The sequence below is a fragment of the Mytilus galloprovincialis genome, chromosome 5 (genome assembly GCF_965363235.1).
Source record: "Mytilus galloprovincialis chromosome 5, xbMytGall1.hap1.1, whole genome shotgun sequence".
NCBI lineage: Eukaryota > Metazoa > Mollusca > Bivalvia > Mytilida > Mytilidae > Mytilus > Mytilus galloprovincialis.
In genome coordinates this window covers 59,274,439-59,302,352 of record NC_134842.1, presented here as the reverse complement: position 1 = coordinate 59,302,352, position 27,914 = coordinate 59,274,439, and the positions used below count along the sequence as shown (strand labels likewise).

The following is a 27,914-nucleotide window of genomic DNA, read 5'->3' as shown; positions in this document are numbered from 1 at the left end:
ATGAAGTAATAGTAATTAATATATAAGGACAGACATATTATATGTGTGCTATGATTTAACAAATGACATTGAAAAAGTATATGTTATTTCTATATCTTTAACTGTCACCGAAGTGTTCTGTTCAAGAGGAAATAAATCTAACATATCTTCAAGTACTTTGGGGGCAGTATATGCATGTATTTGTCATCTTCATATCGGACTAAATATCCTGAAATAAAAGAAAGAAATGTATGTATTTGAACAAAACCTCTTCATAGAGATATTCAAAAACATCAGTATTTTGTTCGGAATCAGAGCATAGCTCAAATACACTATTTGTTTTTGACTTCCATCAATTCAAAATGACCGATGCCTTGTGTAAAGAGAGTGCCATGATCTTTGCACGTTAAGAACCCTTGCAACAACTCTTTGAGGGGTCCGTATGTGGCCTGTTGAAAGGCAAAATGTCTGTCCCTATCCAATATACCCTTATTTTCCAGTGGCAGTCCAAATATCCCAGACCATCATCCCAAATGGTCTTTATTATGACAAGACCTACCTATTGTATTTATTGTTAACTTGTTCTCGTCCTGAACCTGCATGAAATATTTGCCACTGGACGTTAAGCAACCAACAATCAATCAATGAATTCAAAATGAAAGAATTGGGAAAAACGTTTGTGTAGCATTCCACTATTGGATTCCGGAACATTCCATGCTATAAGTAGAATGTTTGTCTTCGTGAGAAATATAAAACGGTCCTTTTTTTATAAGTCATCCCTACAAAGTTTAGACATAGGGATGAATCTCTTTCTCATTTTAGTTATCATGTGTATCAATTTTATTGCATGACATCCATACAAGCTTTTATTTGCCCAACATATCCTAAAATAGCCAAATTTACTGAGAGAATTGTAAAAAAAAAATACGAAAAGATATTTTTAAAAACATGCTTTGAGAATATGAAAAGAAAAGATAGGGTTACTTTAAGTTTTTGTCGGTTTAAATACAAAATAGCAAACTTCCATGTAGATTCCTTCAGAAAATGCCATATTTCAGAGTTAACTTCCCTTACAATGCCAATTCAAAAACATTAATAATCAAGCAAAACTAATATATACTTGTAATACTGTTAAAATCTTATAATTTTTTTCTTTTACAGAAAAAAATATTAGCTGCATGTATTCCTCGGCGTTTTGCATTTGCGCCGATCTGCATTTCATTTGCGCCGATTTTTTTACAGGTAAATTACAGGTTAATAGACATAAGAATATGTGGTATGAGTGCAAATGAGACAACTCTCCATCCAAGATTTTTTTTCAAGATTTTATTCATAGTCATGTTATTTTTCATTTAACATTAGAACTCTTCCGTTAGCCAGTTGTACAATATATTCACATACTTTAAAATCAAAACGTAAAATCCTTAGATAAAAACACTCTGGTTTATACTAAAATGACGAATTGAAAATCTATTTACAGCATTCAAATCCATTAAAACGGAATACATTAAAACCATAAATCTGTTGTTGCTGGGTATTTATAGGCGACACATCTAATATATTCCTTTCTTGTGACTTCGACTCTTCTATATTTGTCTGGCTTACGTAATTATGTGTATAGCCGTCGATGGTTAAAGAATTGACTCCTCGGCTCGTTGCAATGTGCAATATGTCCATCGTGTTACAGCAAAGTTCAGAACAATATGAATCCAAAATTAACTAAAACCTATTTTTAAAACCAGAGTTTACCAATATACCTTAACTGTATAGTACATGTACACGTATTAACTTACCTGTAAATCCAATTAGGGGCAAATATAAAATCGGCGCAAATAAAAAAATGAAAGAATGAAAATTCAAAAAATCTGCGCAAATTTCATACGCCCGTATTCCTGTGTCAAATTTTACATATTTCTGATTGAAAATGAGGACCATATGTTCTCTGTTTTTTTACAATCCAATATGGCGAAAGACACCCATACCACACCATCTTCAGGTGAAAGAATAATTTTTATAAATATCATTAGTTGAAATGTTCTTTGGTGCATTTAATTAAGTTCGAAATAGTTGGACATGTGCATCAGTAATTCATAGACCAAATTTATTTTACTGTTTTCTGTATTGTCCAGTTAATTAGTATTGTTGTAAATGTATTAAAGTTTTAATACATCCTAGGATTTCTCGTTTCCGGGTTGATCGTTCCTACTGATGTTAATCCAGAAATGCGCCTTCGGACATATAAAATTTATAGAACGTTATTGTTAATTAACTAAAATTAATGTATTTGTACTTCAATAAAGCTTAATGTTCCTTCATGTTGAGATAACCTGAGATAGTTAATAGACTGTTTATCCGTTTGCTACGTATTCCTTTTGAAAAAAAGATCTTGTGCGCGCGTTAACTTCTATCAAGTGTTATTAATATTGTATTGTTAATGTGTAAAGATTTAAGAATATTTCAGTTTCACTGACAAACACTTTAAATACAGTATGAACTATTGACGAACCAAAAATAACTCATTTAAGAGGTAGCTCAAATAATTGTTTGCCATGCGGCTGACCGTTGTGGGGCTGTCGTACGCATGTGACAGAGACATTTAGACCAATTTGTTTATCCCGTGGAGGTACAATGTAATAATTTTTTGAACTATTAAGCATCCTTGTAATGTTTTTTAAATGCCTGTTTCAAATCAATATTGCAGTTGTTTTTTACTTCTTCCGTTGGGTAAAAGCGTTTGATGTTGTCAGTTTTATGGACTCCCCTGATGCTTTGGAGTTCGATATTTTCGTTGTACTGTTTTCCCATCGTCTCACCAAATGGTTTTTTGCCAATAACCTTTGCTGGATACCATTTCTTGTCATCTCTAAAGTAGGCAAGTATTTTGGTGCCAACTTTGATAATTTCCTTATGAAAAAATAAAACATTAAAATTGTGTTAACGAATATATTTATCAAAATATGAGGAGATAAAGTTAATTGTTTGCAATTTTCTTCAATATTAAAATCGAATTTTAGTCATTACTTTATATTAAGAATATTTTTGCCTGGGCAACACCAAAAAATAATGGGCACAGTAGTATACCGTTGTTCGAAACTCATAAATCGATAGAAAAAAACAAATCCGGGTTACCAACTAAAACTGAGGAACGCATTAAATATAAGAGGACAGATGCAGCATGTGGTATTTATGCCTTCCTTCCCTTTTAAGAACAAGTTATCTTTGTGATTGTAAGTATCCCTTAAGCAATATTTTATGTTTTTTAACCTTTCTATTTGTCCATGTGAAAGGGGAGTTTTGCAGAAAAAATTGTATGAATTTCTAAAAACATTATACCAAGTAAATATTATTTGGTACAGCGTTCTATTTCTTATGATCAGAAGTATATGCATGTCAATATGTTAGAAATACATTAGAAATGAATATTTACAAATACATCAGAATGGAAAATATTCTGATTTTTTGTTAAACGTATAGATTAATATAAAAACTAGCGTACAACAGCGTTCACAAGTTATACTTCCATCTACTTACTTCTTTATGTTCAAGACGTCGGTACGACTTTTCTTTTTCATCCTCAATTTGTACATGGTCCATTATCTTGAATACTTTTGCGGTTACATGTTCGACAATAGGATCTCTAGGAATATAACTTCCTTTATACATTTTTATGTTAATGGCGTCTAATGTAGTAGATGCTCCTCTTTCTGTTTGTGGCGGGTCCCTATGTTAAAAACGCAAAATGATTTGTAACTAGATTTCGCAATAATTTTACATTTAAATATTTTGTAAGCCCTATAATGCTCTGGTATTTTATATGATATAATAGATTATTGTGCTAATTTATTCATAAAATAATATTTCTTTCGTGTGTTTCACATGTGTTTGTTTTTTGTTTTTTTTTTTAAAGCGAATTTTGAAGCTATCAAAAACAGTTGAAAGAGTGGTGTATAACAAAACAGTTATAAACTTGATAAAGCAGGTGTTCACTTATAATGGAAATCTAGTGACAAAATATTATCTTCTCTATAGATACAGAAATGTTTGTCTCATGTTAGCAAAGACGTTATTTATCATAAATTCACAAAAACGTTCTGGTAAAAAGTAACAAGAACATAAATTAAAATAAATACAAATTTCCGATATAATGTTATCATTTTCCTTTTTAGAAGAGTACAGCTTTGTGCAATATTGGTTTAAATGTTGGTTTAAAATAGACTTGATAAAGTTAACAATTTTTGTGATGATTGGCAACTAACCTTAAATATCAAAAAGACAAACAACTATTGTTATCCAACAACACACTAAGATAATTCCCCCTTTTATAAAACTAAAAGATAACATAATACAGAATGATACCGAATATAAATTTTTAGGTTGTTATTAAAGTGTAATGGTAACCTCAAACATAGTCTCAAAGAGCTGACAAAGAAGGCCAGTAAAGCTTTATTTTTAACTTACAGAAAAGACAGTCTCTCTGGGATCTTTACCTATTTCGGTGTCAAAAAATCTTTTTGATAAGTTGGTCAAGTTCATTTTGACTTACAACTCTGAAATATTCTTTATAAATTATTTCCTTGTGTACCATAGGGCAAAACATAGAGTCGTCCAAAGAAATTGTGACATTGACCATCTCAACTTTATTGATAAAACACCTTTTGAAAAAATCCATCTATCATTTTGTAAATACCTTCTTGGAACCAAGAAAACTTCATGAAGTATAGGAGCTAGATTGGAACTAGGTAGACTTCCAGTTGAAAATTGTATTACAACTCAATCTATTTTATGCCTTGCTAGACTAAATATTGATAATTTAAACCCAATATTGAAAGAGGCCTTTGCACTTATAAAATCCCTTGATTTAAATGATGTATATTCTTGGTACACATATGTTTAAAATTTCTAACCAGTTAATAACCTCCAAGACAAAGTGGAAATAATTTTAAGAATATTACAGATGTAAGTCATTTAAAATAAGAAATTAGAAATAAGATAAATGACTATTATAAAGATTTATATAAAAGTCAAATAGAAAAAAAAATGAAGAAAGTAGCAAACTTTTTCTGTATAAAAACTTAACATCTTCACTTGAAGGAAATTTTTACTTATTGTCTAATAATGATTTTTCTATTAGAAATATTTTTACTTAACTTCGTATAAGTGACCATTGTCTTGAAATAGAAAATAGTCGTTATATTAAAATTCCCCGAGAACAAAGAATGTGTAAAACATGCAAAGTCATCGAAGATGAATTTCATTTTATTCTCCATTGCAAGGTAAACGAAAATATCAGACAATATACAATTAGATGAGGAATATTTTATTCATTTACCTGATAATAAAAAAATATTTTATATATTGAACCCCACTTCCTTTAGTAGACGGGTTAGAATTATTGGCTTCTTTATTCAAATCAAATCAAATATTTTATCGTCGTATAAACTTTACAGTTTGTGACCAACATATATTAACACAATAAACATATATACATATATATCAAACATACACAATAAAAACAGCATCGAAATTTATAACAACAAGCAAGCTGTTAAGTGTCCCCTGCCCTCAGTTCTTATGCTTTTTTCAAGAAGGATCCTAACTTATTTGTTTGTAAAGGCGATGATGGATGTAGTAAATAATGAGTTTTTTCTCCTTCATTTAAATTATTAAAGTTATTATTTTCAGTACATATTTGTTGAAAAAAAGTCATTTCTTAAAGTTTTATTATACTCACAATAGAGTAAAAAATGTTTCTCATCCTCTAGTATTTTACATTTATGGCAAAGTCGTTCCTCTCTTGGGATTTAAAATATCTCCCCTTTTCAATCACGAGGGAGTGATCACTTACTCTAAATTTAGTGATTAATCTCCTTATCTGAAAATTAGATGTATTTAGATAAGATTCTAGTTTGTAATCTTTTATAAGTTTTTTATAAAGATAAAATTTACTTTTATCATCAATGTTTTGAAATTTAGTTTGAATTAAATCTTCATATCTATTTTTCATTTTTAACTTTATATCGTTTTTTTTTATCTTATTTACATCTTCTATGTCCTTACAAGTAGAAAGAATATTAAGGTCAACATTAGTCTCTTCAACAATATTGTTTGCATATGTATACCATGAGTGAGTTCCTGTCAAATCTAGAGACTGTGCTAGAGAAAAAGCTTCCTTTATCAATGGATTACTATTAATATTATATAGTTTGGCTAAATATAAAAGGGTTTGTGTTTTAATAAAACATTCTATAGGCAATCTCCCTAATTCAACTCTTGCTCCTAAATTGGATGCATTTTTTCTTATTCCTAGAGTAGATTTACAAAATTTAAGATGCATATTTTCAATAGGGGTTTTGTCTATAAAATCAAGTTGATTAATTTTCCTGAAGATAAGGCTCTGTTTTTGGCTCGATGAAAAGAAATATATGTATCCAAATATGTTACTTCTGAATGATAGGCCATAATTGGTTTTACTAAAGAATCAAAAAGATTATTTCTACTTTTATAGGTAGATTATTCAATAATTTAGTATAGGATTTTATTGCAAAAAATACTTTTTTTGCCTTTTTTTGTCAGCTCTAAAGTACTTTTTGATAAATTTCAACTACATTTTATCAACATTCCCAAAAATGAATATTCTGTTACACTCTCTATGGCTCTATTCTCATAGTAAATATGTGATGTTTCACTATTATGTTTTGACTGACTAAAAATCAGGGATTTAGTTTTGTTTGTATTCAAAGAGAGTTGCCATTTGTTGCAATATAATTTGACATTATTTAAACTGTTTTGAAGACCCTCTTTTGATTGTGACAGGATTAAAAGATCATCCGCAAAAAGAAGGCCCACCTTACTATTTATAAGATTAAGAGGACTTGAATCATTTCCCTCAAAACAATTTACAATATCATTTATAAAGACATTAAATAAAGTGGGACTTTGTGTGTCTTCTTGTTTAACCCCTCTAGCAATATTAAATTATTCTGATACATAATCTTTATATTTTAAAGATGATTTAGTATTTAAGTATTGTTGTTTTATAACTATGTAAAAAGACCTGCCAACTCCCATTTTACATAATTTATAAAGGAAAGCAGTTCTCCATACTGAATCAAAAGCCTTTTTCATACCTATGAAGCAGGCATAAATCTTTTTTTTTTTTCTCTTTATGTAAATATTTATTAATCAAGGACTTTTATTAAAAGGTCATTAGAACTGAGGACAGAGGTCTTATTGTAACATGGATATTGAATATTGTAATATTATGAATTTATCGCTTATGGTTTTGTGTCTAATGGATTAACTTTCGTATATTATTTTGTTTTTTATTTTGTTGTTTATTGTTTGTTTAAATTTGTATTGCCACAAACATTGTAAAAGTTTAATGACAATTAATAAATCATATTATTAAAGTAAAAGTATAAAACTGCTGTGGAATGATAAACAATTTTGGAAAATTACCAACTTTGAAAAACAATTACCTTATATTATACACAGGTAAATGAAAATAATGTTGTTGTTAAGTATACTTCTGTCTATATATAATCTTCCGTTAAGGAATACCAAGAAAATTCTAGTATGTAAATGAAAGTAATTGAACTTGGTATATGTCGGGGGAATATCAACAATAAAACTATTCAACTTGTGCTCGATAAAACTTCGTTTCTTCATGCACAGGTGCTGGATCGTATTTAAGGAGAAAAGGAAATAATTTTGGTGTTCATAATACGAAGAAGTAACAGTTTATAGTTATTTCAAACAATCAAAGCTGGTACATAGACCAGAAACATGTTGTCATGAAATAACAAAAAAGCATTACAAAGATTATTAACAGATCAAATTTTACAAGAAAGTACGATTTGAGAGTACTCGCAGTTACTGACAGCTAGTTGAAAGCCAAAACTATTAATAATGATAATAGTTATCAAAGGTACCAGGATTATAATTTAATACGCCAGACGCGCCCTTCGTCTACATAAGACTCATCAGTGACGCTCAGATCAAAATAGTTGTAAAGCCAAAAAAGTACAAAGTTGAAGAGTATTGGAGGACCCAAAATTCCAAAAAGTTGTGCCAAATACGGCTAAGGTAATCTATTTCCGGGATAAGAAAATCCTTAGTTTTTCGAACAATTCAAAGTTTTGTAACAGGAAATTTGACCACATAATTGATATTCATGTCAACACCGAAGTGCTGACTACTGGGCTGGTGATATATAGGATAAATATGGTTACAATAAAGTCACGCTTTTTTAAGCTATTTTTATTTTGGCGTTGAATCTTCTGTTGTTGACCTGGGGCGATGTTCTCGAAGCTATCTTAGGATCTTATGAGAAGTCTTTGTCCTAAGTCGTGTTCTCGAAGCTCTCTTAACTTAGGATATATCACATTTTTCGTCCTAACTTTAGGACACCTAATTAGGTGTATTAAGATCATCCTATCTTCATCCTAACTTTGTGCATGATTTTTTCTCATTTTTTTTACGTGAAGATGAAGGTGAAAAGAGACGGACGATCGGTTATTAACTGGTATAAAGAAATTGTGCATGATTTTAAACTTTGAACTTCGTGTTTTTACGATACGATGACACTACGAATTCAATATTCATATTTCAAAACAAATTGTTTTACAGTTTATATAAAAATTCTATTTAGAAATAATTTTTAATTACATTTGAAATCATGAATTTCATTAAATACTTTGACATCAGACTCGGACTTCTCTTGAACTGAATTTTAATGTGCGTATTGTTATTCTTTTACTTTTCTACATTGGCTAGAGGTATAGGGGGAGGGTTGAGATCTCATAAACATGTTTAACCCCGCCGCAATTTTGCGCCTGTCCCAAGTCAGGAGCCTCTGGCCTTTGTTAGTCTTGTATGATTTTAATTTTTAGTTTCTTGTGTATAATTCGGAGTTTAGTATGACGTCCATTATCACTGTACTATTATGCATATTTTAGGGGCCAGCTGAAGGACACCTACGGGTGCGGGAATTCTCGCTACATTGAAGACCCATTGGTTGCCTTCGGCTGTTGTTTGCTCTATGGTCGGGTGGTTGTCGCTTTGACATATTCACCATTTCCTTTCTCAATTTTATTGTTATTACAAAATTTTGTAAACAATTTTATTAATTGGTTTCGTCTCTAATAAATGTTTTATCAAACAATTACTTTAACTATTTAGGATTTCGCACATATGATATGTTTAGGACGTCCTAACATAAGATGTGCCTGAGATAGCTTCGAGACGCAACTGAAGAATATCCTAAGTCGATCGTAAGTCCATCCTAAACTCGGTCTTATCTATGACTTACGACGAATCTTAGGAAACTATCTTTTGTCGATTTTCTTATTATTTTTTTTAATCTGAAGAACAGCTATGGCATTGTCAGTTTATTTTCGATCTATGAGTTTAAATGTCCCTGTGGTATCTTTCGCTCCTCTTTCGTCATATGTCTTATAACAAAAGAGGGCCGATTGTTATATTTTTCTTATCAGGAAAGTCTCGTGGATTGAAAAAATTATTTGATATGAATAGTTTTCTCCCACTAAAAACAAGATTTAAAAGGAACCCCCCTATAACTACATCCAAATATAATTAAAAATAATTATGCGTTTATATTCACATTCAATTTCTAATGCTGCCACTTAACATGTCGTCAACTTTCGACATAAAAAAACACAGTTTGGTGTTTCATGATACTTGTATATTCATGGAAGCACTGTACTGCAAGTTATTTTCTCCCGTGATATTGAAAAACACATGATCGATGTGTTATCTGAACAAAAAAAAAAAAACAAAAAAAACCAATGATCCCTATCTTAGGTCGTTTACTAAGCGTCTTTTGAAAAAAATATCACTCGCCTAGAATTGGCAACATACAATTTACCTGAGTTATTTAATCACATAACAAAACAAATATCTAAACCATAATCTTCAGCATCGAGTAAACTTATACAGTTCTTCGGACACCAAACGGGCTACGTGCATCCGATGCGCTTTTCTGGACTAAACTCTATCATGAACACTCAAACTTAACATGTAAAAGCCAGCTAAGGATGTGTAAATAAATAGAATGTTCGGAACAATATCGACAAAACGTTCATCAAAGTAATAGCCAAATTATCTAAGATCAACAGTTTTGCCTGAGAGTTCTGAATACTTAATAATTAAACAACGAGGAATTAAAAACAATAATGTTATAAACCATGTCGGTTTAAATTAACTGACTTCGCTGATGACACCATGGCGGAGAAGTTTCGACCCAGTGCTAGTAAATGGAAATAATTCTTAGTCAATTTCGTGCGTCCGAAGCCCTTTTATGAGCTTACCTTAACCAGGACACTCAAAGTCAAACATTTGAATGCTAGCGTTGTATACAGACGTAGAAAAGTGCGGAGCTATATAACCGAAAGATCGAATAATGAAGAAATTGAATGATGTATGTCATCTATGTAAAATGGCACCATGTAAAATCGGTTTTCCTATGACAGTGAAATTACGGGATTTCAATGCAAGCAATGTGGAAGCTTATTGTTCATAATTACCTGTGTGATCTGCACGACTCTTAGCTCAGGTGAAAAAATTATAATATGCAATCAAAAAATATGTAAAGCTCTTTGCACTTATGTCAGTGCGCCTTAATGATTTGATTATTTTATGTTTTAGGTCTCAATGATTTGATTATTTTATTTCTAAGTACGTGTACTATAAAAATACTCTTGATTCAAATCCTGAGCCAAGCATTTCACCAAACTGTACCAAGCATTTCACCAAGCATTTCACCAAACTGTACTTCTTTGATAAAAATACATTAGATTATACTATTCTTCAAACCGCAAGAATAAGATAGATATAAGAAGATATGGTATGAGTGCCAATGAGACAACTCTCCATCCCAGTCACAATTTTGTAAAAAATAAACTATTATTGGTCAAAGCACGGCGACTTACACTAATAGTTAAGGTACCAGGATTATAATTTAATACGCTAAGACTTAGCTCACACGGAACAGCAAGCTATAAAGGGACCCCAAAAGTAACTAGAGTAACACAATTTAAACAACGGTCTAATCTAAAAAATAAAAAAAATAATAGAAAAAGGCTTGTTTTTTGTCCCTTTTTTATCCTAATTCCTACATGTTTGGAGCAACTACCTCAAGCTCAATCCCAGCCTTCCCTTTGTGATATGGAACTTTGTTGTACAATGCCATACACTTACACACAAGTTATTGTCCGTAAACTACAAATATGCTTGTTTTCGACCCCTTTTTAATCCCTCGATCCTAAACTGTTTGTACCATAACCCCAAAATCAATCCCAACCACTCTTTTGTGGTATTGAACCTTCTTGTAAAAGATATAGGGCCAATTTCCCCTGAATTTTTTTCACAGAAGGGCCAATTTCAAAAAGTGTTGACAGAATAAAATTTACTATAAAAACAAAAAATAAAAAGGCTTTTTGATCAATATCTCGATTTTCATATATCATGATATGTGTTATTAATAGTCAATTTAACCCTCCAAAAAGGATGAAAGTCCAATATGCGGAATTTAGTGTGTGGGAAAATTGGGGAATCCCCCCAGAAGGACATTTCAAAGCAAAAAAAAAATATGTTTTTTGTTTTTGTTGTAATAAATACTACTTTTCCCCTCAAAAATGAAATTGGTTTAGTGCGTCCTTAATACATAAAAACCAACTTTTTAATGAAAAAAAGTGTAACATCGCTAAATTGTACCTATATAGCTTCTCATTAAGAAAATTATGGTAAAGCATCGCCGTTGCTCCATCAGTAGAGCATAAAATTTTATCAAGAAGAAAAAAAGAGCGTAGAACTACAAAGGAAAGATTGTTTTTAAAATAGGGTTCAAATCTCGCTGAGATTTTTTGCATTTTTTGTGTTAAAATATTAAATTTTAATGTTTCTATCATATTTTTCGGATGTTTGCTCAATTCATAGAGTCATTATGGGTCATTTTGACTATATATCATTTTATTAAAGAAAAAAATAATGTATCGCTTATTGTGTTCATTACGATGACTATCCATACTCTTGACTTACTTTCTATTCATGTGTTTACATTTATTACATATATGCAAGGAACAATTGCCATCAAACTGAAGTAGGTGCCTGCACATAACCAATAACACGAGAATTGAGTATATAGCAATGAAGCCCAAATGTTGCGTGTGTAATATACACATAAATAAATAAGGCCACTGTACAAAAGTTTAAAAACAACACAAACAGTTTTTCGAAACCTTTTTTGAACATGGAATTATATAATTTAACAAATGCAGTCAACAGAAATTTTGTCGCCAATTCACCAACTGTGTAGATACTATAGTACTAAAATGTTTACCACCGTCCCTACACCGGTACCTAAGTCATCCGAAAATAAAACAACACCACAAAACAAATCAATTACACTACAAATCATGATTGTAGGTAAAACTGCAAGAAGCTGTTGCATCTGTATCACAACGAAGGGTCCATTTGTTAAAATGCCAGAAAAAGACCATAGTACATGTGTTTGTAACACAAGGTGTTCTATGACCAAATGATGTAAGATGTCGTCCGGTTAAAATATATATTATCGTATCTTGTCTTATCTTATAGACAATAAAACCTTAAAGACCAGTATAAATACAGATATACATATATTCAGAATGAAAAAAAAAAACAGCATCCCATTTGAAATTGTTCGAAATTATTTGGCTTCTTGACCAGTAACGTGGTATGGTATCTTATGCGCATAAATGGTGTTAACAATTAAACAAAATCAATATAAAAAATCAATAGTCTTGACCTTGTTTTTTGTAGGAATACCAGTTCAAGGTATGAAAATAGATGATGTGACGTATTTTCATGTACTATCATTAGCATCTTTCGGGCTATTTAAAACATGATTCACCTATCTTATCGAATAAAAAGAACTCAGGGGAAAATGACCCTAGCTATTTCATAGACATCCATTCACCTTAACTAAAGTTCTTGTCCGGAAACCAGATGTGTCCTCGGACGACATAGCATTATACGAGCCCATTGCGATCGTATAAAAAAGATACCACCTGCTTTCAGTCATTGTCACAATGAAGTACATTTATTTTCCTTTAATGAAAAGTACAGAATATAAAATTCTTAGGCTTAGATCATCATACCGGTCTGTAGATAATAAGGAATCTTGTGAGGAATAAAGAATGCCTGGATTAGCATATCGTACAGGTACACACAGCCTATCCAAACTATCACGACTATTCTGATTGTCCATACTACGGCCTTCGTCGGACATTCCAGTGGAGTATCAGTTAATTCAACTGGAATTTCCTTGGATTTCAGTGAACCATTGGAATTCCACTGCTAAATCCAATAAAACAAAAAAATCCAGATTGATGATTCCACTGGAATATCATTGGAAAATTTTACCACTGTATTACCCATATTTTGACTATTTTATTTATTATGTCTGTTTAGTTCACACATCATTGTTAATATAACATAATTTGATGAGACTGTCGTACAAAGTGAGAGGTTTAGCGCTATAAACCCAGATTTAATCCACCATTTTCTACATTTGAAAATGCCTGTACCAAGTCAGGAATATGACAGTTGTTATCCATTCCTTTTGTATGTGTTTTGTCATTTGATTTTGCCATGTGATTATGGACTTTCCGATTTGATTTTTCTCTGAGTTCAGTATTTTTGTGATTTTACTTTCCACTAGAATATATTGTTATGATGTGAAATGAAAAAAAATATCCCAGTGGTTAAAATAAAATTCCTATTCTTTTATTAACCATAATATTGACACCAAAACAAACAAGACAAAGTGCTGCACTCCACTCTGAAATAACTGCATTATAACAAAGTCAATGTATGACTTTCTTTGAGACATTACTGTGTCTGGGAAACACAATGAATGCCTCCGCAGATACAAAGTGGTATTTTAAAATAAAATATTTTAACATTTAACTGCTTATACACCAAAATTTTCAACTATTTCCGAAAAGAGCAAATATTTATAAAAATCAAAGCCCTGACCACATGCACACCTTCAATTTATGTTCAAACAGCCAGCCAAGTGAAAACATACTAGCAATCAAACTTTAGGAAGAGTTATCAGAAAACGTTCCTCCTATGCAATTAAATACTAAGTTCAACTATCTCACAAAAGAGCAAATATCAATAAGTATCAAAACCCTGACCACATGCATCCATTCAAGATATGTTCAAACAGACAGCGAAAAATTCCTAGCCTTCAAACTGTAGGAGACGTTATGCGGAATAACTATATACCTTTAATGTGACGGACGGACGGAAGGGCGGACGTAAAGACGGACGATCGGACGGGCGGACAGGGGTTAAACAATATGCCTCCTAAAGTTTAGTTGGGGTGGTATAAAAACGAGAAACGAAAAACACTTATGAACCACATCTACAAACGACAACCACTGTACAACAGGATCCTGACACAGGACAGGTGTAAACAAATGCAGCGGGTTTAAACATTTTAACAGGCACCAACTTTCACCCTTACCTGAAATAGTAGTTTAGCATCACAACATAAAAAAAAAAAAAACTATAAAATATCAATTGCAAGAGCTCAACCCAATCAAAAGACAAGTAACAAAAACAAGTATAAGAGATAACTATAACCCTGGAAAAATGGCATCAAATAAAGAAACGTATTCAGATAAATATAAAAACTATGTTGTAAGGGGTACACACTTGATAAATTTCTTGTTAATAGTACGACATGATAAGTGAAGTTTGTAGGCAAACTAAATACTTATCAAAGGTGGCATATATTAAAAATAGTGAGACGAAATATCTAAAAAAATAATTAAACATTGAAAAAAAAAAAGTTTTACAAATTGTTCCAACAGCTGAAATTAACATGAATATATGATACGCTGCTATTGAAAGCTTGTATAAAGCCAAAAATAATTAATGATAAAAAAAAAATTGTGATGGTTCCGTGGAACCCTATGTCTCGCCTACTTTTGCTATTAGTCACAGGCTCCACAAAAATGAGGGAAAAAATAAAAATGTTCCTCTAGATACTATCTGTTGATTGTAAGAAGTTTCTGTCCAAGTTTGGTAAACATCCAGGATAGTTTATGAATCTAATGAATGTTTTAAAAACTTTTACTGCAGACTATATGTAATGTTAACTGAAAGAAAAAATAAGTCCATTTATCAGTAAAATATAGAAAAACAGGAACGAAATTTTAACGAAATTTTCTTCTAAATACTAGGTTTTGATCATTTACAAGCTGAACTATCAAAGTTTGGTACAAATGCAGGATATTTTAAGAAATCTATTAAAATTTTAGAAACTCTAACCACAGAGTGAATGTAATGTTTCCCGGCAATACAACTAAGTCCATTTATAGGTAAAATACAGAAAAACAGAACTTTTTTTTTTACAAAATTACTTCTGGATACTATCCTATGATCATAAACAAGCTTCTGTTCATGTTTAATAGAAATCCAGGATAGTTTAAGAAAGTTATTAAGATTTAAAAAACCTTAACCTAAGAGTGAATGTAATGTTTCATAGCAGAAAAACTAAGTCCATTTATAAGTGTAATACGAAAAAAATAGGAATTTTCTTTTACAAAATTTACTTCTGGATGTGATCATAAACCAGCGTCTGTCCAATTTTTGTAGAAATCAAGGATAGTTTAAGAAAGTTATTTAAATTATCAAAAACTTTAACCACAGAGTAAATTTTTATGGACACCGCCGCCACCGACAACGACGCCGACGACGGAATGTAGGATCGCTATGTCTCGCTTTTTTGACAAAAGTTGAAGGCTCGACAAAGACACGCATCATGTATAATATTACATAAAGATAGAGCAATCGGTCTATAGATAATGAACGTAGTAGTGTATATATAAATAAAATAAAATACATAAGAACAGAATACAAATAAGTACATATTGTAATTTTGTAAAATTCATGAATTTTTATATCTTTTATAATAAGTAGCTTTAAGTGAAAAATAATAGAAATAACAGAATATTAAATATATGATAAATTTATGGTATATGTACTTACATCAATCTTAAAAGCTTTGCAGGTACTATCTCCATATATTTGTCGACATGATATTGGATCAGATAACCTATAATATTAATATCTCATTACTATGTGATAAACATTCATTGTGTCGGATAAATAATATTCGTAAAGCTGGGTAGAAATGCAGGATTTGCCACGTATCCTTTGGCGTGCTAAACATACCCTTTTTTTAAAAGAGGGACGAAAGATACCAGAGGGACAGTCAAACTCATAGATTGATTATAAATTGATAATGCCATGGCTAAAAATAAATAGACAAACAAACAAATAATAGTACAGAAGACACAATATAGAAACTAAATACTAAGCAAGACGAACCACACTAAAACTGGGGGAGATCTGAGGTACTCCGGGAAGGTAAGCAGATCCTGATCTACATGTGGCACCTAAATGTATATCAGAAACAGCTTTAAGTTTTTCGACTGAGTTTACTTAAACTGCCACACGGACAAGTGTTTGTAGGTTATTTATGTTTTTTTTTTGTTTGAGGTAAGTAACATTAATATTTCATTAGTTTGTGCTTGAAAAGAACGAAATGTCTCGCCTTCCGTACTTTATGTTGAGAGTCTATAATATAAACGCGTACTACACGTAACACTTAACCTAATCCATTATCATCAATAATCCTTGTAAAGAGATCAAGGTCAGATGAACCATGCCAGACAAAGGTGTTCACCTTAAAATCATTCCATGGCTCATGTTTTTCGTAACTAAGATACATACCAAACAACCAAGACTGAACATTGAACAATGAACCACGAATATGAGGCCAAGCTCATATTAACATTGATCGACAAACATTTAAACACAACAACCATTTAATACACCAACTATGATACCCGTATTGTTAATAGTATCTGCAAATTAGAATAACAACAAAAAATAAACATGTTCCAATGAAACAAGAATAAGAGGTCAAGGTCATGTGAATTTTGCCAGACGGACACTCTTTCCAAACACAAAATGTAGTTTGCCTATTGATGAAAGTATCTTAAGAATCTTCTCCCTTTTTAATTGGATACAATAACTTTAAAAAAAATCTTTTTAATATTTTGTAATACCACAAAAACATGAAAAAATAATAAGTTAATGCTGTTGTTTTACTGCTAAAATTACTAACTAAACTTACTAAATTTAAAGATCTGTCAAATGAATGTATATTTATAAATGTAATATTAGGAATATAATTAAGAAACGACCTCATATTAAGAATAAATCACTTAATATGCATAAATTCCTGAGTTTACTTATTGCCTTAAATTATGTTCGGCAAAAGGATGAATAATCATCATAAGATTTCAGGAAATAAGATGAATGCCTGAAAATTTCAGGCAATAAGTTAAAGCCTAAGCGTTAGCTTATTGCCTAGGATTTAAGCTTAATGCTTAATTTCACTTATTGCCGCTAACATATACATCTTTTCCACTACAGAGAAATTTACCGGTCAGTTTTCTGGCTAAAACTTTTGCAGGATACCATGTAAGATCGTTTCTAAAAAAGGCCATGACATCTGAACCTATTTTGAATATATCCTGTAAAATAATAATGATAACTTCATCTGATTCCGATAAGGTTAATTTTATCAATGGAGATGTAATATTGAAATAAAAGGCCGATTACTTGTGTAGATAAACTCATCATAGAAACCAGGAATGAAATTTTGTATTTGCGCCAGATGCGCGTTTTATCTACAACAGACTCATCAGTGACGCTCGAATAAAAAAAAATATAACAAAGCCAAATTACGAAGTTGAAGGCATTGAGGACAAAATTCCTTAATGTTTTGCCAAATGCAGCTAAGGTAATTTATTCCCATGATAGCTTTTACTTTAAGACATCTTTGTCTGGTGTGTTCATAAACACAACTTAATAATTTACAGGTTGTTTGTATATGTTCCGGACCATATGAGTATTTTGACCATACGCGTATGGTCCGACCGTACGCGTATGGTCGGGGTAATAAAGATTCTGTTACAGATTACTTTGACTACTTCTAAACTCCTCATATAGGTATGACCGTTCCTTAAAGGGGCAATAGCTACGAGATATATAAAATATCAAAAGTATGATTTTTTTGTTCCGTGATTATTGAAAGTGAAATAGTGAAATAATAATTTGCTTTTATTAGCTAAATTGGTTCAATTTTGTTAAGCTAATAAACATTGAAAATTAGTTATTCACTTGCAAGTGGATAATTCAACCTCATTAAATCCGTATTCATGTAAACTCCAATTTAACCCCGCAGAAAGAGATAGAATAACGCATGCATTGTCCGTGAACGGGTATTTAAAGGAAAAGAATGTCAACATTGAAAGTGAAACAAAGGTAAATAATTTGTTTAACTGATTTGATCCCCAAACAATTATTCTTTTAAAGGTAAAAACGACGATAAACATAAATTTTTAATCTATAATACAAAATTTAATAGACCTATAAAAATCAAATTACACAAGTTGCTTAATCTATTTATATCCATGTTTATGTTTACATCGCTTATATGGTCATAGAAGGTCAACTCGATAGTTAATTAGATGGCGTCTTGGATAAAATTTAAACGAAACGAAGCTACATCTTATAGAAACCATGTCCTGTAAATTGTTTATTTTATACTTTTGATAGTTTGGAAAAATGTTTTACATTGTTATAAATAAAATATGAGAATTTGAGTCAAATCGGTGAACATGAATTTGGCAGCTAGTTTAAAAAATACGTTTTTATATAGGTCATTGTATTATATTCATCTTATAATAAAGAGATTAACTAAATAAAAATAAGTTCCACATAGTTAATTTTACTACCTAGTCAAGACTGTAATAAACATATTTTATACCGATGTCCATTACAGATTTGTTTTACGAGTGAATAGCAATATGTCGACTTGAAAAGATAACTTCCAAAAAATTTCTAAATTAAATGTTACACAAAAAGTCACTGACAAGGAACATATTTTATATAAGTTGCTTTATGAATATGGTGTACTGTAGTCATATTATATACGATATTTGAAATCTAGAGCTTCATTAACACCTTAGACACATCGGAATAACGACAAAACCTGCAAACTTGCAAACAAAAGGTGTAACTGAAAAGGATCGTGCACAACCATGACGTGCATATGCGAAAAAATTATGTTGCTGTGTGGAAGTAAATGTCACCATAAGCCTACATGCAAGAATGTAATAAGCGATGAAAATTAACTTTGGCTTGAATATTTAATTTTAACGTAGCCTTTAAATTAATACATTGTCATGTAACCATCATGTTTTTTTAGATAAAGTTTATAGTATTATTGAAACGTTTGTAATGCATATTTGAAAAAAAAACCTATATGGTCAAAATACTCATATGGTCCGGCCCGTTAATAACCATACGAGTATAATACTCATACGCGTATGGTCGGACCATATGAGTGTATGGTCCAAATACTCATATGGTCCGGAATATATATATTAAGTAAATTACACACAACTTGGTAAGAAATAAATATTTACTATTGGCAACAATAGCAGTAAATACCTATATACTTAAAAAAAAAACATTCCAAATGTGAAATATCATAATAATATCATAATATCATATGTCATAAACAGACATTCGCAGCCCAGGAATAACCAAAATAGTTTGGAAACCTGCATCACGGAGCAATGCAAAAACCGTTTCTTGGTATTGATGCCGGACTAAAGCCCCAGTCCCACTAGAACACGATTGCACCACGCTCACCGCGATCTTAAATAAATTCAGATCGTGGTGAGGTTGCGGTATGAGCGACATGAAAATGATAATTTTTGTTGCTTTCATGATGATACTACGTCGTCATTGCGCTTCTACAGCGATCGCGCCACGATTATTCCACGTTCTCACTACACCTTTTCTACGATTATCATGATCTTACTACGCTCATCACGTTCTATCTAAGACCTTTCCACGAGTTTTCCGATTGCAACACGCTTCTACTGCGATTATAGCACATTCTTATCACGATTACACTGCGTTCATACCGTGATCTTACTACATTCTCAGCAATAACGTCAACATCGTATTTCATATCTATACTGTATCATTCCTTCTACTTCTTATATACGTAGATTTCTCCGAACGAAACAACACAGTCATGTCACCACAATATATCATAACACATGGGCGAGGAGGTAGGGGTAAATGTAGAGGCAGAGTGAGCTCTGATAATAACGAATCCTGATCCAACAGAGATGTCGGACCGACCAATCAAACCTTAATCACAACCTATTGATGGTCCATCAAGCTCAAATGACGATGTTTAAGTGAACGATAGCAGGGATGACACAGACGTGTCAAGCATGATTGAGCCGTTGGGGAAAAAGGACAAGAGGTCCTAATAACATACAGACAAACAAAACCTGAAGAGCTGTTAAAATTTAATGTGAAAATGAAAATGAGCATGATAGTCGTAGTATGAATGTATTCAGGTCGTTAAAAGAGCGTTTTTCGACCTTTTGCATTTTTATATATAAAACCTCCCAAATTTATCATAAATCCATTACATGATAACATAATAATCACATTTTTTTTTACACAACAAGCTTAGAAACATGTAAACATCCGGTTTATAAGAACTTCCGGTTTCTATGCACTTAAAAAATCCCGAACTTTACAACAGTTCTTACTAATATGGCTATCTGTCGACCTAACCTGTAGCCCCGAGGAGCCCAGGGAACGAAGACTTAACACATCTTTGAGCTAACAGGTACTGTGTAAATTGTCCTTGTTCTTGATTTCTAGACACATGCACCCTTTATCTTTTTGCGAATTATAACTTAAAAGGAACTATATCTGACATTCAAAAGTAGTAGTCATGGCTTATGTATTAACACTCCACATAAATTGTACAACCAACCTGTACAAATGAACACACCAGCTGACTTAATAAATTATCTTGGCATAGCATATCATCAGTGTATTTTACAAACCAGAGACCTATTACAGATAAATCACATCAAAGGTACACCAAACAATCAAACACATATCTATGTTTACTAGTACTTGCACTATCAGGAGACACTGAAATAAACCCAGGCCCCAGAACACCTAGATGGCCCTGTGGAACATGTGGAGAAGGAAGCTGTCACATTGCAACAAAATCACTATGTTGCGATTCATGCAATGCTTGGTATCATGCAAACTGTCAAGGCATGTCATGTAATATATATCAATGTATGGGTTCATCAAATATATCTTGGGCGTGCATACAATGGGGTATGCCAAACTTCTCCTAATCCATTTTTGATCTTACCATACCTGAAACATCAAACTCATTCTCACCATTATCAGAACATTCAGTTTGAAGTCCTGGCTTACCTAAAGCAACATCGTCACCTATAAAACAAACTTATGTCAAGAAAGCTCAAAAGAAAGAAACACCATTGAAAATATTAACAATAATCTTTCAGTCTTGTACAACCAGAAATAATTTTGGGCACTTAAAACTGGCTCAGTAGCGATATTTTATCATCTAAATTCTTTCCAGCTAACGACTACACAGTGTATAGGAAAGACCGCCCTCCATCAAATAATAACCAAAGCTACGGTGGTGTCCTCATCGCCATATTAACACAATTACTATCAAATGAAATCAGAGAATTACAAACAGACTCTGAAAGCATATGGGCAGAAATAAACATGACAAATGCAAGAAAACTTATACTAGGCTGTTACTATAGACCATCTTCATACAATGGCATATCACTTGAAAATCTAAACATCTCACTCAATCGCATCAACAATAATACAAAAACACTGTGATGCTAGGTGGCGACTTCAATCTCGGCCACATTGACTGGGAAGTACCATGCATTATTCTAGGCAATTAAATTGCACACACAACTCTTAGACATCATAAATGACCACTCTTTAGAGCAAATTGTAAATAGACCTACTAGAGGTTACCGAATACTTGACCTCCTACTCACGAATACACCAAGCAGAGTTAAAAAGAACGAAACCATGCCCCCTATTGGGAATGCGGACCACGACATTGTCTATTCTAAATTTAATGTATCTTTAAAAAGAAACAAAAACAACCAAATAAAGTACTACAATACATCAAAGCTGACTGGAGTAAAATAAGAATAGATTTGGGAACACTCTTATGCAAATTAAAGAGCAATTTAAAGAATCAACCTCAAATACTCTATGGAATACATTCACAGAAGCTTTAACACAATCAGTAGAAGCAAATATCCCACACAAAATAGTTACCAACAAGAAAAAACTACCATGGCGTAATAACAAAGCTAAACGACTTCATAAAAAGAGCAGAAGAAATGAACAACTGAAGAAAAAGTACAAGCGTCTCAATAAATCAATTCAAACAGATATGAGAAGATCTTACTGGAATTACATCGAGAACATGATATTAGATCTCCCAGTAAACGAACCAGATAATAACATAATTAAAAGACAACATAAAAACTTATACAGTTACATCAAAAACATGAAAAATGACAGTTCAGGCATTGCAGCACTAAGAAAAAATGGCATACTTACTGATAACACCAAAGAAAAGGCCAATTTGCTAAACAACCAATTTCAGAAGGCATTATCAACAGAATCATCCAGTGAAAGAATACCTGACATGGGAATTTCTAACCATCCAAAATGAACACCATACAAATTTCAGAGAAAAGCATACTAAAACTATTAGAAAACATTAACCCACACAAGGCCACAGGGCGGATGGCATATATGGGAGTGTGCTGAAAAAATTAAGTACTGGTATTGCATCCATAATAATATAAATCTTTGAAAAATCTCTGAACACGGGAAAAATACCTAATGACTGGAAGCATGCCAACGTTTCCCCAGTATTTAAAAAGGGAGATAAACATAACCTTATCAACTACAGGCCTATTACCTAACATGCATCCTATGTAAGATCATGGACCACATATTAGCAAGCAACATCATGGCACATCTAGAAAATAACAACATTCTATACGATCTGCAAAATGGGTTTCGCTCCTCAAGATCTTGCGAAACCCAGTTAGTATCATTCATACAAGAACTGGTAAAATATAATAATGATAACATTCAAACAGACGTAATTATTATGGACTTTGCCAAAGCATTTGACAAAGTCCCTCACAAAAGACTACTTCATAAACTTAAATACTATGGTGTCGACGACAAAACATTAAACTGGATTAAAGACTTTCTCACACTTCGCACACACACGGTATTACTGGAAGGCACCAAATCTGAACAAATACATGTCACATCAGGAGTACCTCTGTGAACGGTACAAGGTCCTGTCCTAAGCCGTTCTTGGTGTACATAAACGATCTGAATTATTATATAAAACATGGCACTCTTAGACTTTTCGCAGATGACAGCATCATTTACAAAACCATAAGAATAAACATGACTCAGAAAAATTACAAGAAGACCTAACAGCAGAAGTAAAGTGTGAAGAGGACTGACTCATCCGGACAAGTGTTCAGTCCTCCAAGTAACAACAAATAAAACCCCTCTCTCATTAAATTACATCTTACATTGGCACACTTTGCAACACGAAACATCTACTAAATTTATTGGCTTAACAATACAAACTGATTTAAAATTTAACAAACACATAAATAACATCACAGCAAATGCAACTAAACAACTGAATTTTATCAAAAGAAACCTTAAATTCAGCTCACAGTTAGTTAAAGAAAAGGCCTATATCTCACTTGTGAGACCAAAGCTAGAGTATGGTAGCTGCGTCTGGGACAAACATACAAAATCTCAAAAATTACAAATAGAAAAGACGTGCAGGTATACATGTAATCGATACCATAACACCAACTCTGTGACAAACATGCTTAACCATCTTAACTGGCCAACACTTTAACTTAGAAGAATAAGAACAAGACTAATATTTTTATTTAAAATTATTCACCACCAACTAGCAATATACCCTACGAACTTGTTAATACCATCAGACAGTCGAACAAGACAATACACCCACATTCACTCATTCAGGCACATGTAGGCAAAAAAGACTCATATAAATTTTCATTCTATCCAAGGACAATCATTCAATGGAACCTTTTACCAATTACTGATGTCCGATACACCACAGTTGAAGCCTTTAAAGAACAGATTCCAACATCTGTTCTCAACCAATACTACACCATGTAATTGTAACACCTTGTAAATAGTTTTATCTTATATGTTCAGTGAAAATCAAAAACAAGTTATTATTTCTTTATTTAATTTTTGATGTAAAATTATACATGTAATTGTTAATTTTATCCACGCATGCACGGCACATAGTCATCAATAATATGATGGAGTGCGGAAACTGAAAGAAAAACGGCATAGGCGTGCTAGTATCGTACTATGGTCTTGAACAGCATTGTGTTTCACAGATCGTAGTGCGATTGTGGCCTAGTGGGACTGCGGTATTAATGATTATGACAATACAAAAATTTATACAAAAAAAGGAATGTAACTGTTCGATATCTACGGATACAATGATTACATAGAAATTTTTTTCTCGTATTCGCAATAAAAGTTAAGACACCTGACATTTCATAGTTTACATCATTGAATCATGCATAACATGATCGAAAATTCCAGACTATACTGCGAAATAGTCAACATGAAAAGTGCAAACCGGAGTACTCGAAAACTAAGATGTTATATTGCTCTGGATTTTCTCGATTAGTTTATAAGGAGAAATCAATACAATAGCCTTTTCTATAACTATTAAAGGTGTAATCAAGATATTGGTGGTTGTTTGGTTTAGTGTTAAACGTTCAGTCACAAATATTAAATACATTTCGGGTAGAATATGTTATTGTGATGTGACTATGGGTATAAAAAAGAAGATCTGGTATCATAGCCAATGGGGAAATTTTCAATCAGAGACTGAACAACGTAGAAGTTAGCAATTATGGTCACGGCCGACCTTGTTTTGTACTATCTATACTTGCTGAGCTGGATTATATAACATGTTAGTTCAGAAGTTAACAGTCCGTAGGAATACCTATTCCACCATTGTCAAACCAATTATGTTTACACCGAGTCGACCAGTGTTGTTAATACTTCCATATAACATGTGCTTAGCGGATCAAATTTCAAGTCATTTGCTACTGGGCTTTTCATCGAATCCATGACCTCCTCAACCCGAGGCGAGCACGTGACTGTGATACCACCGAGGTGTTTCTGTTTTTATTAAGACACATTACACCAAATAATTAAACATCTGATACAATATCGTAGCTTGAAATTTAACTTTTATCCCGTAGCAGATGTTGCCAAGAGGATAAGATATATTGAAAAAATGAAACTTACAACAAATAATGGTATAACTAGTTAATAGTAGGTGTAACGTAACTTGACTTGCCTACCTCAATTTCAGTTGATTCTCTTTGCTTTCTTAATATACTTGGAAATCGATGATTTCCCATTGGCCATAATGTACATGGAACATGCACACTATGATTTAAATATTGACACAGGTGTCTAGTAAAATGTATAATGTATCATTAAAATACATTTTCGAAGTCATTATATATTCCTCGTACTGTTCGTCATTTCCTTTTTTATTTTTCATATATATATATATATATATATATATATAAGTGTTATTGCTAAACTGTTTTGTTATTTAACTGAAAATAACATGTCAAGGCAGACCTGTACTTGTTCACATTTATATTGGTTTTTGTTTTGATTGACGTGCACTATAACCGTATCATATTTTGTTTTACCATGATACAATATGTAGCTTAAATATTTGCGATTAAAAATGTCACAAGAGTAAACTAGTTTCAAAAACTTTAACTACCAAAAAGTCTTAAAGGGGCACTAGCTGTCAAATTCATGGTCACCGATTTCATTCAAATTCTCATATTTTATTTATAACATTGTAAAAGTCTAAAATAAACAATTAACAAGACATCAGCTCGATAATATGTAACTTCGTTTCGTGTGTATTTTAGTCTATACAATATCTAATTAACTAGCGAGTTGAACACCCAAATGACCATATAAGCGATGTTTACATAAATATAGATATAAATAGATTAAGCAACTCGTGCAATTGGATTTTTATAGGTCTGTTTAATTTGATATTATAGATTTGAAATATATATTTCTCATCGTTTTTACCTGTATAAGAATGATTTGTTGTGGATCGAATCAGCCAATCAAATGATTTACCTTTGTTTCACTTTCAATGTTGACATGTTTTGTCCTTTTAATAACCAGTACACGGACAATGCATGCGTTATCCATCTTTAGCTCAGGGGTTAAATTGAAGTTCATGTGAATACGGATTTAATGAGGTCGAATTATTCACTTGCAAGTGAATAATTCATTATCAATGTTTCTTAGCTTAATTTGACAAAATTGAACAATTTTGACTGCTAAAAGCGAATTATTATTTCACTATTTCACTTTCATTAATGGCTGAACAAAAAAAAAACATACTTAGATTTTTTCTATTCCTCGTAGCTAGTGCCCCTTTAAGTATGAGGTAAATTATATGCTCTAAATGCGATTAAAAACTATCATAATATATCAAAGTTTTACATAAACCTTTTCAGGAACTTGTTTTCGGACTGAAAATCTACGCGGTTGTTGCTCCACCCAGTCTGATGAATGAATAGATGATACATCTGATGAACACCTTTGTCTTTTGGTTAGAGTGTTATATATAGTTCTACTAGCACTACGAGTTATACTGTCTTCTTCATCTCTTCTTCTTGGTTCAAATACAAAGACAAAAAGAAATATACTTCTGTTCGTTTTCAATTTTTTAGTGTAATGCTGAGAATTTTTAACCTACGTATGTACATTGATGTGTGATTCGAAGAGTCATACATAGATTTACAAGAGTCAGTTTCACTATTTAGTTTACATGTTTTTGTAATAGGAGAAGTCCACAGTTTTCTTTTCGCCCCTCCCTTAAGATGTCCAATTTTAGTAGGATATGAGAAGAAATATTTATTTCTTGTTTATTTCTTACTTGAATGCTATACCGTAACCCTGTCTGAAAAGGGAAATACCTCTAGTATCTGCAATAGTCTTCATAATTTCATGTTTAAACTGTTTGTCGTGAGTAATTTACATTTGAATTGAAAGCGACTTTGATAAATAAGTGAAGCCTGTTTATGGGATATACATTTCACAACTTATTCAAGAGCAAGCAGCAACTACTCAGACTTTGTAAAACGTCACAAGTGTATGAACAGAAAGGTGATGAACCAGGGGCATGCCAAAGAACGTCTTTTTCTAAAAAAAAGTTCATCGGAAGTTACCAAATATTGACAAATCTTCCGTATCAACTTCACAACTATAATAAACGATGTCATGAAGTATAGATTCTGAGTACTGACGTTGTTTCATAGTGTTATTAACTGACTGTTATCTGTATTAATACTGTTATAGATTCGAGGTTAGCTGTATTGGATCCGAGACTCGTATATTTTATCTAGCAAATATAAAGTAGCTTGGAAGAATATTTAAGACAGTTTATATCTTACATATATTACAAACAATTCTATTCGGTAAAACGTTATCACGTGACATGGGATAATTCAGTTAATTTTCATTTCATTGCAAGGAAGGACGAATAACCCTAACAATGTACACCAGCGATGAATTACCCTATTATTCACCGTCGAATAACCTTTCGAGTTTCTTGTCTTGTACTCGAGTTACCTCCCATTAACATGACGTCACAGGCTTGAATAAACATAATGTAAACGTTTACGGTACAGGAAGTCGTCGAGAGAAGAGGAAATAAAGCTTTAGACCATCTTCGGTAGCCAAGGGTTACGATCCACTCCCGTTCTCTTCTCTTCGCTAGCCAAGGGTTACGA

At 32.1% G+C, this 27,914-nt stretch overlaps 1 protein-coding gene across 2 annotated transcripts; it reads right to left on the bottom strand.

The window, feature by feature from the left end:
• Positions 1 to 26,788, bottom strand: LOC143074624 (uncharacterized). 2 transcript variants are annotated; one of them, XM_076249991.1, is made up of 6 exons: positions 26,629 to 26,788; positions 17,507 to 17,597; positions 16,042 to 16,108; positions 3,511 to 3,700; positions 2,793 to 2,883; positions 1 to 208 (listed from the first exon to the last, which is right to left on the bottom strand). In XM_076249991.1, exons 2-6 carry the CDS (start codon positions 17,568 to 17,570, stop codon positions 138 to 140), a joined length of 483 nt encoding a protein of 160 aa, XP_076106106.1. In that variant the 5' UTR covers positions 17,571 to 17,597; positions 26,629 to 26,788; the 3' UTR covers positions 1 to 137. The 2 variants fall into 2 exon arrangements, with proteins under 2 accessions (XP_076106106.1, XP_076106107.1); XM_076249992.1 differs by lacking the exons at positions 17,507 to 17,597; positions 26,629 to 26,788 and adding an exon at positions 25,437 to 25,544.
• Positions 26,789 to 27,914: the final 1,126 nt, after the last annotated feature.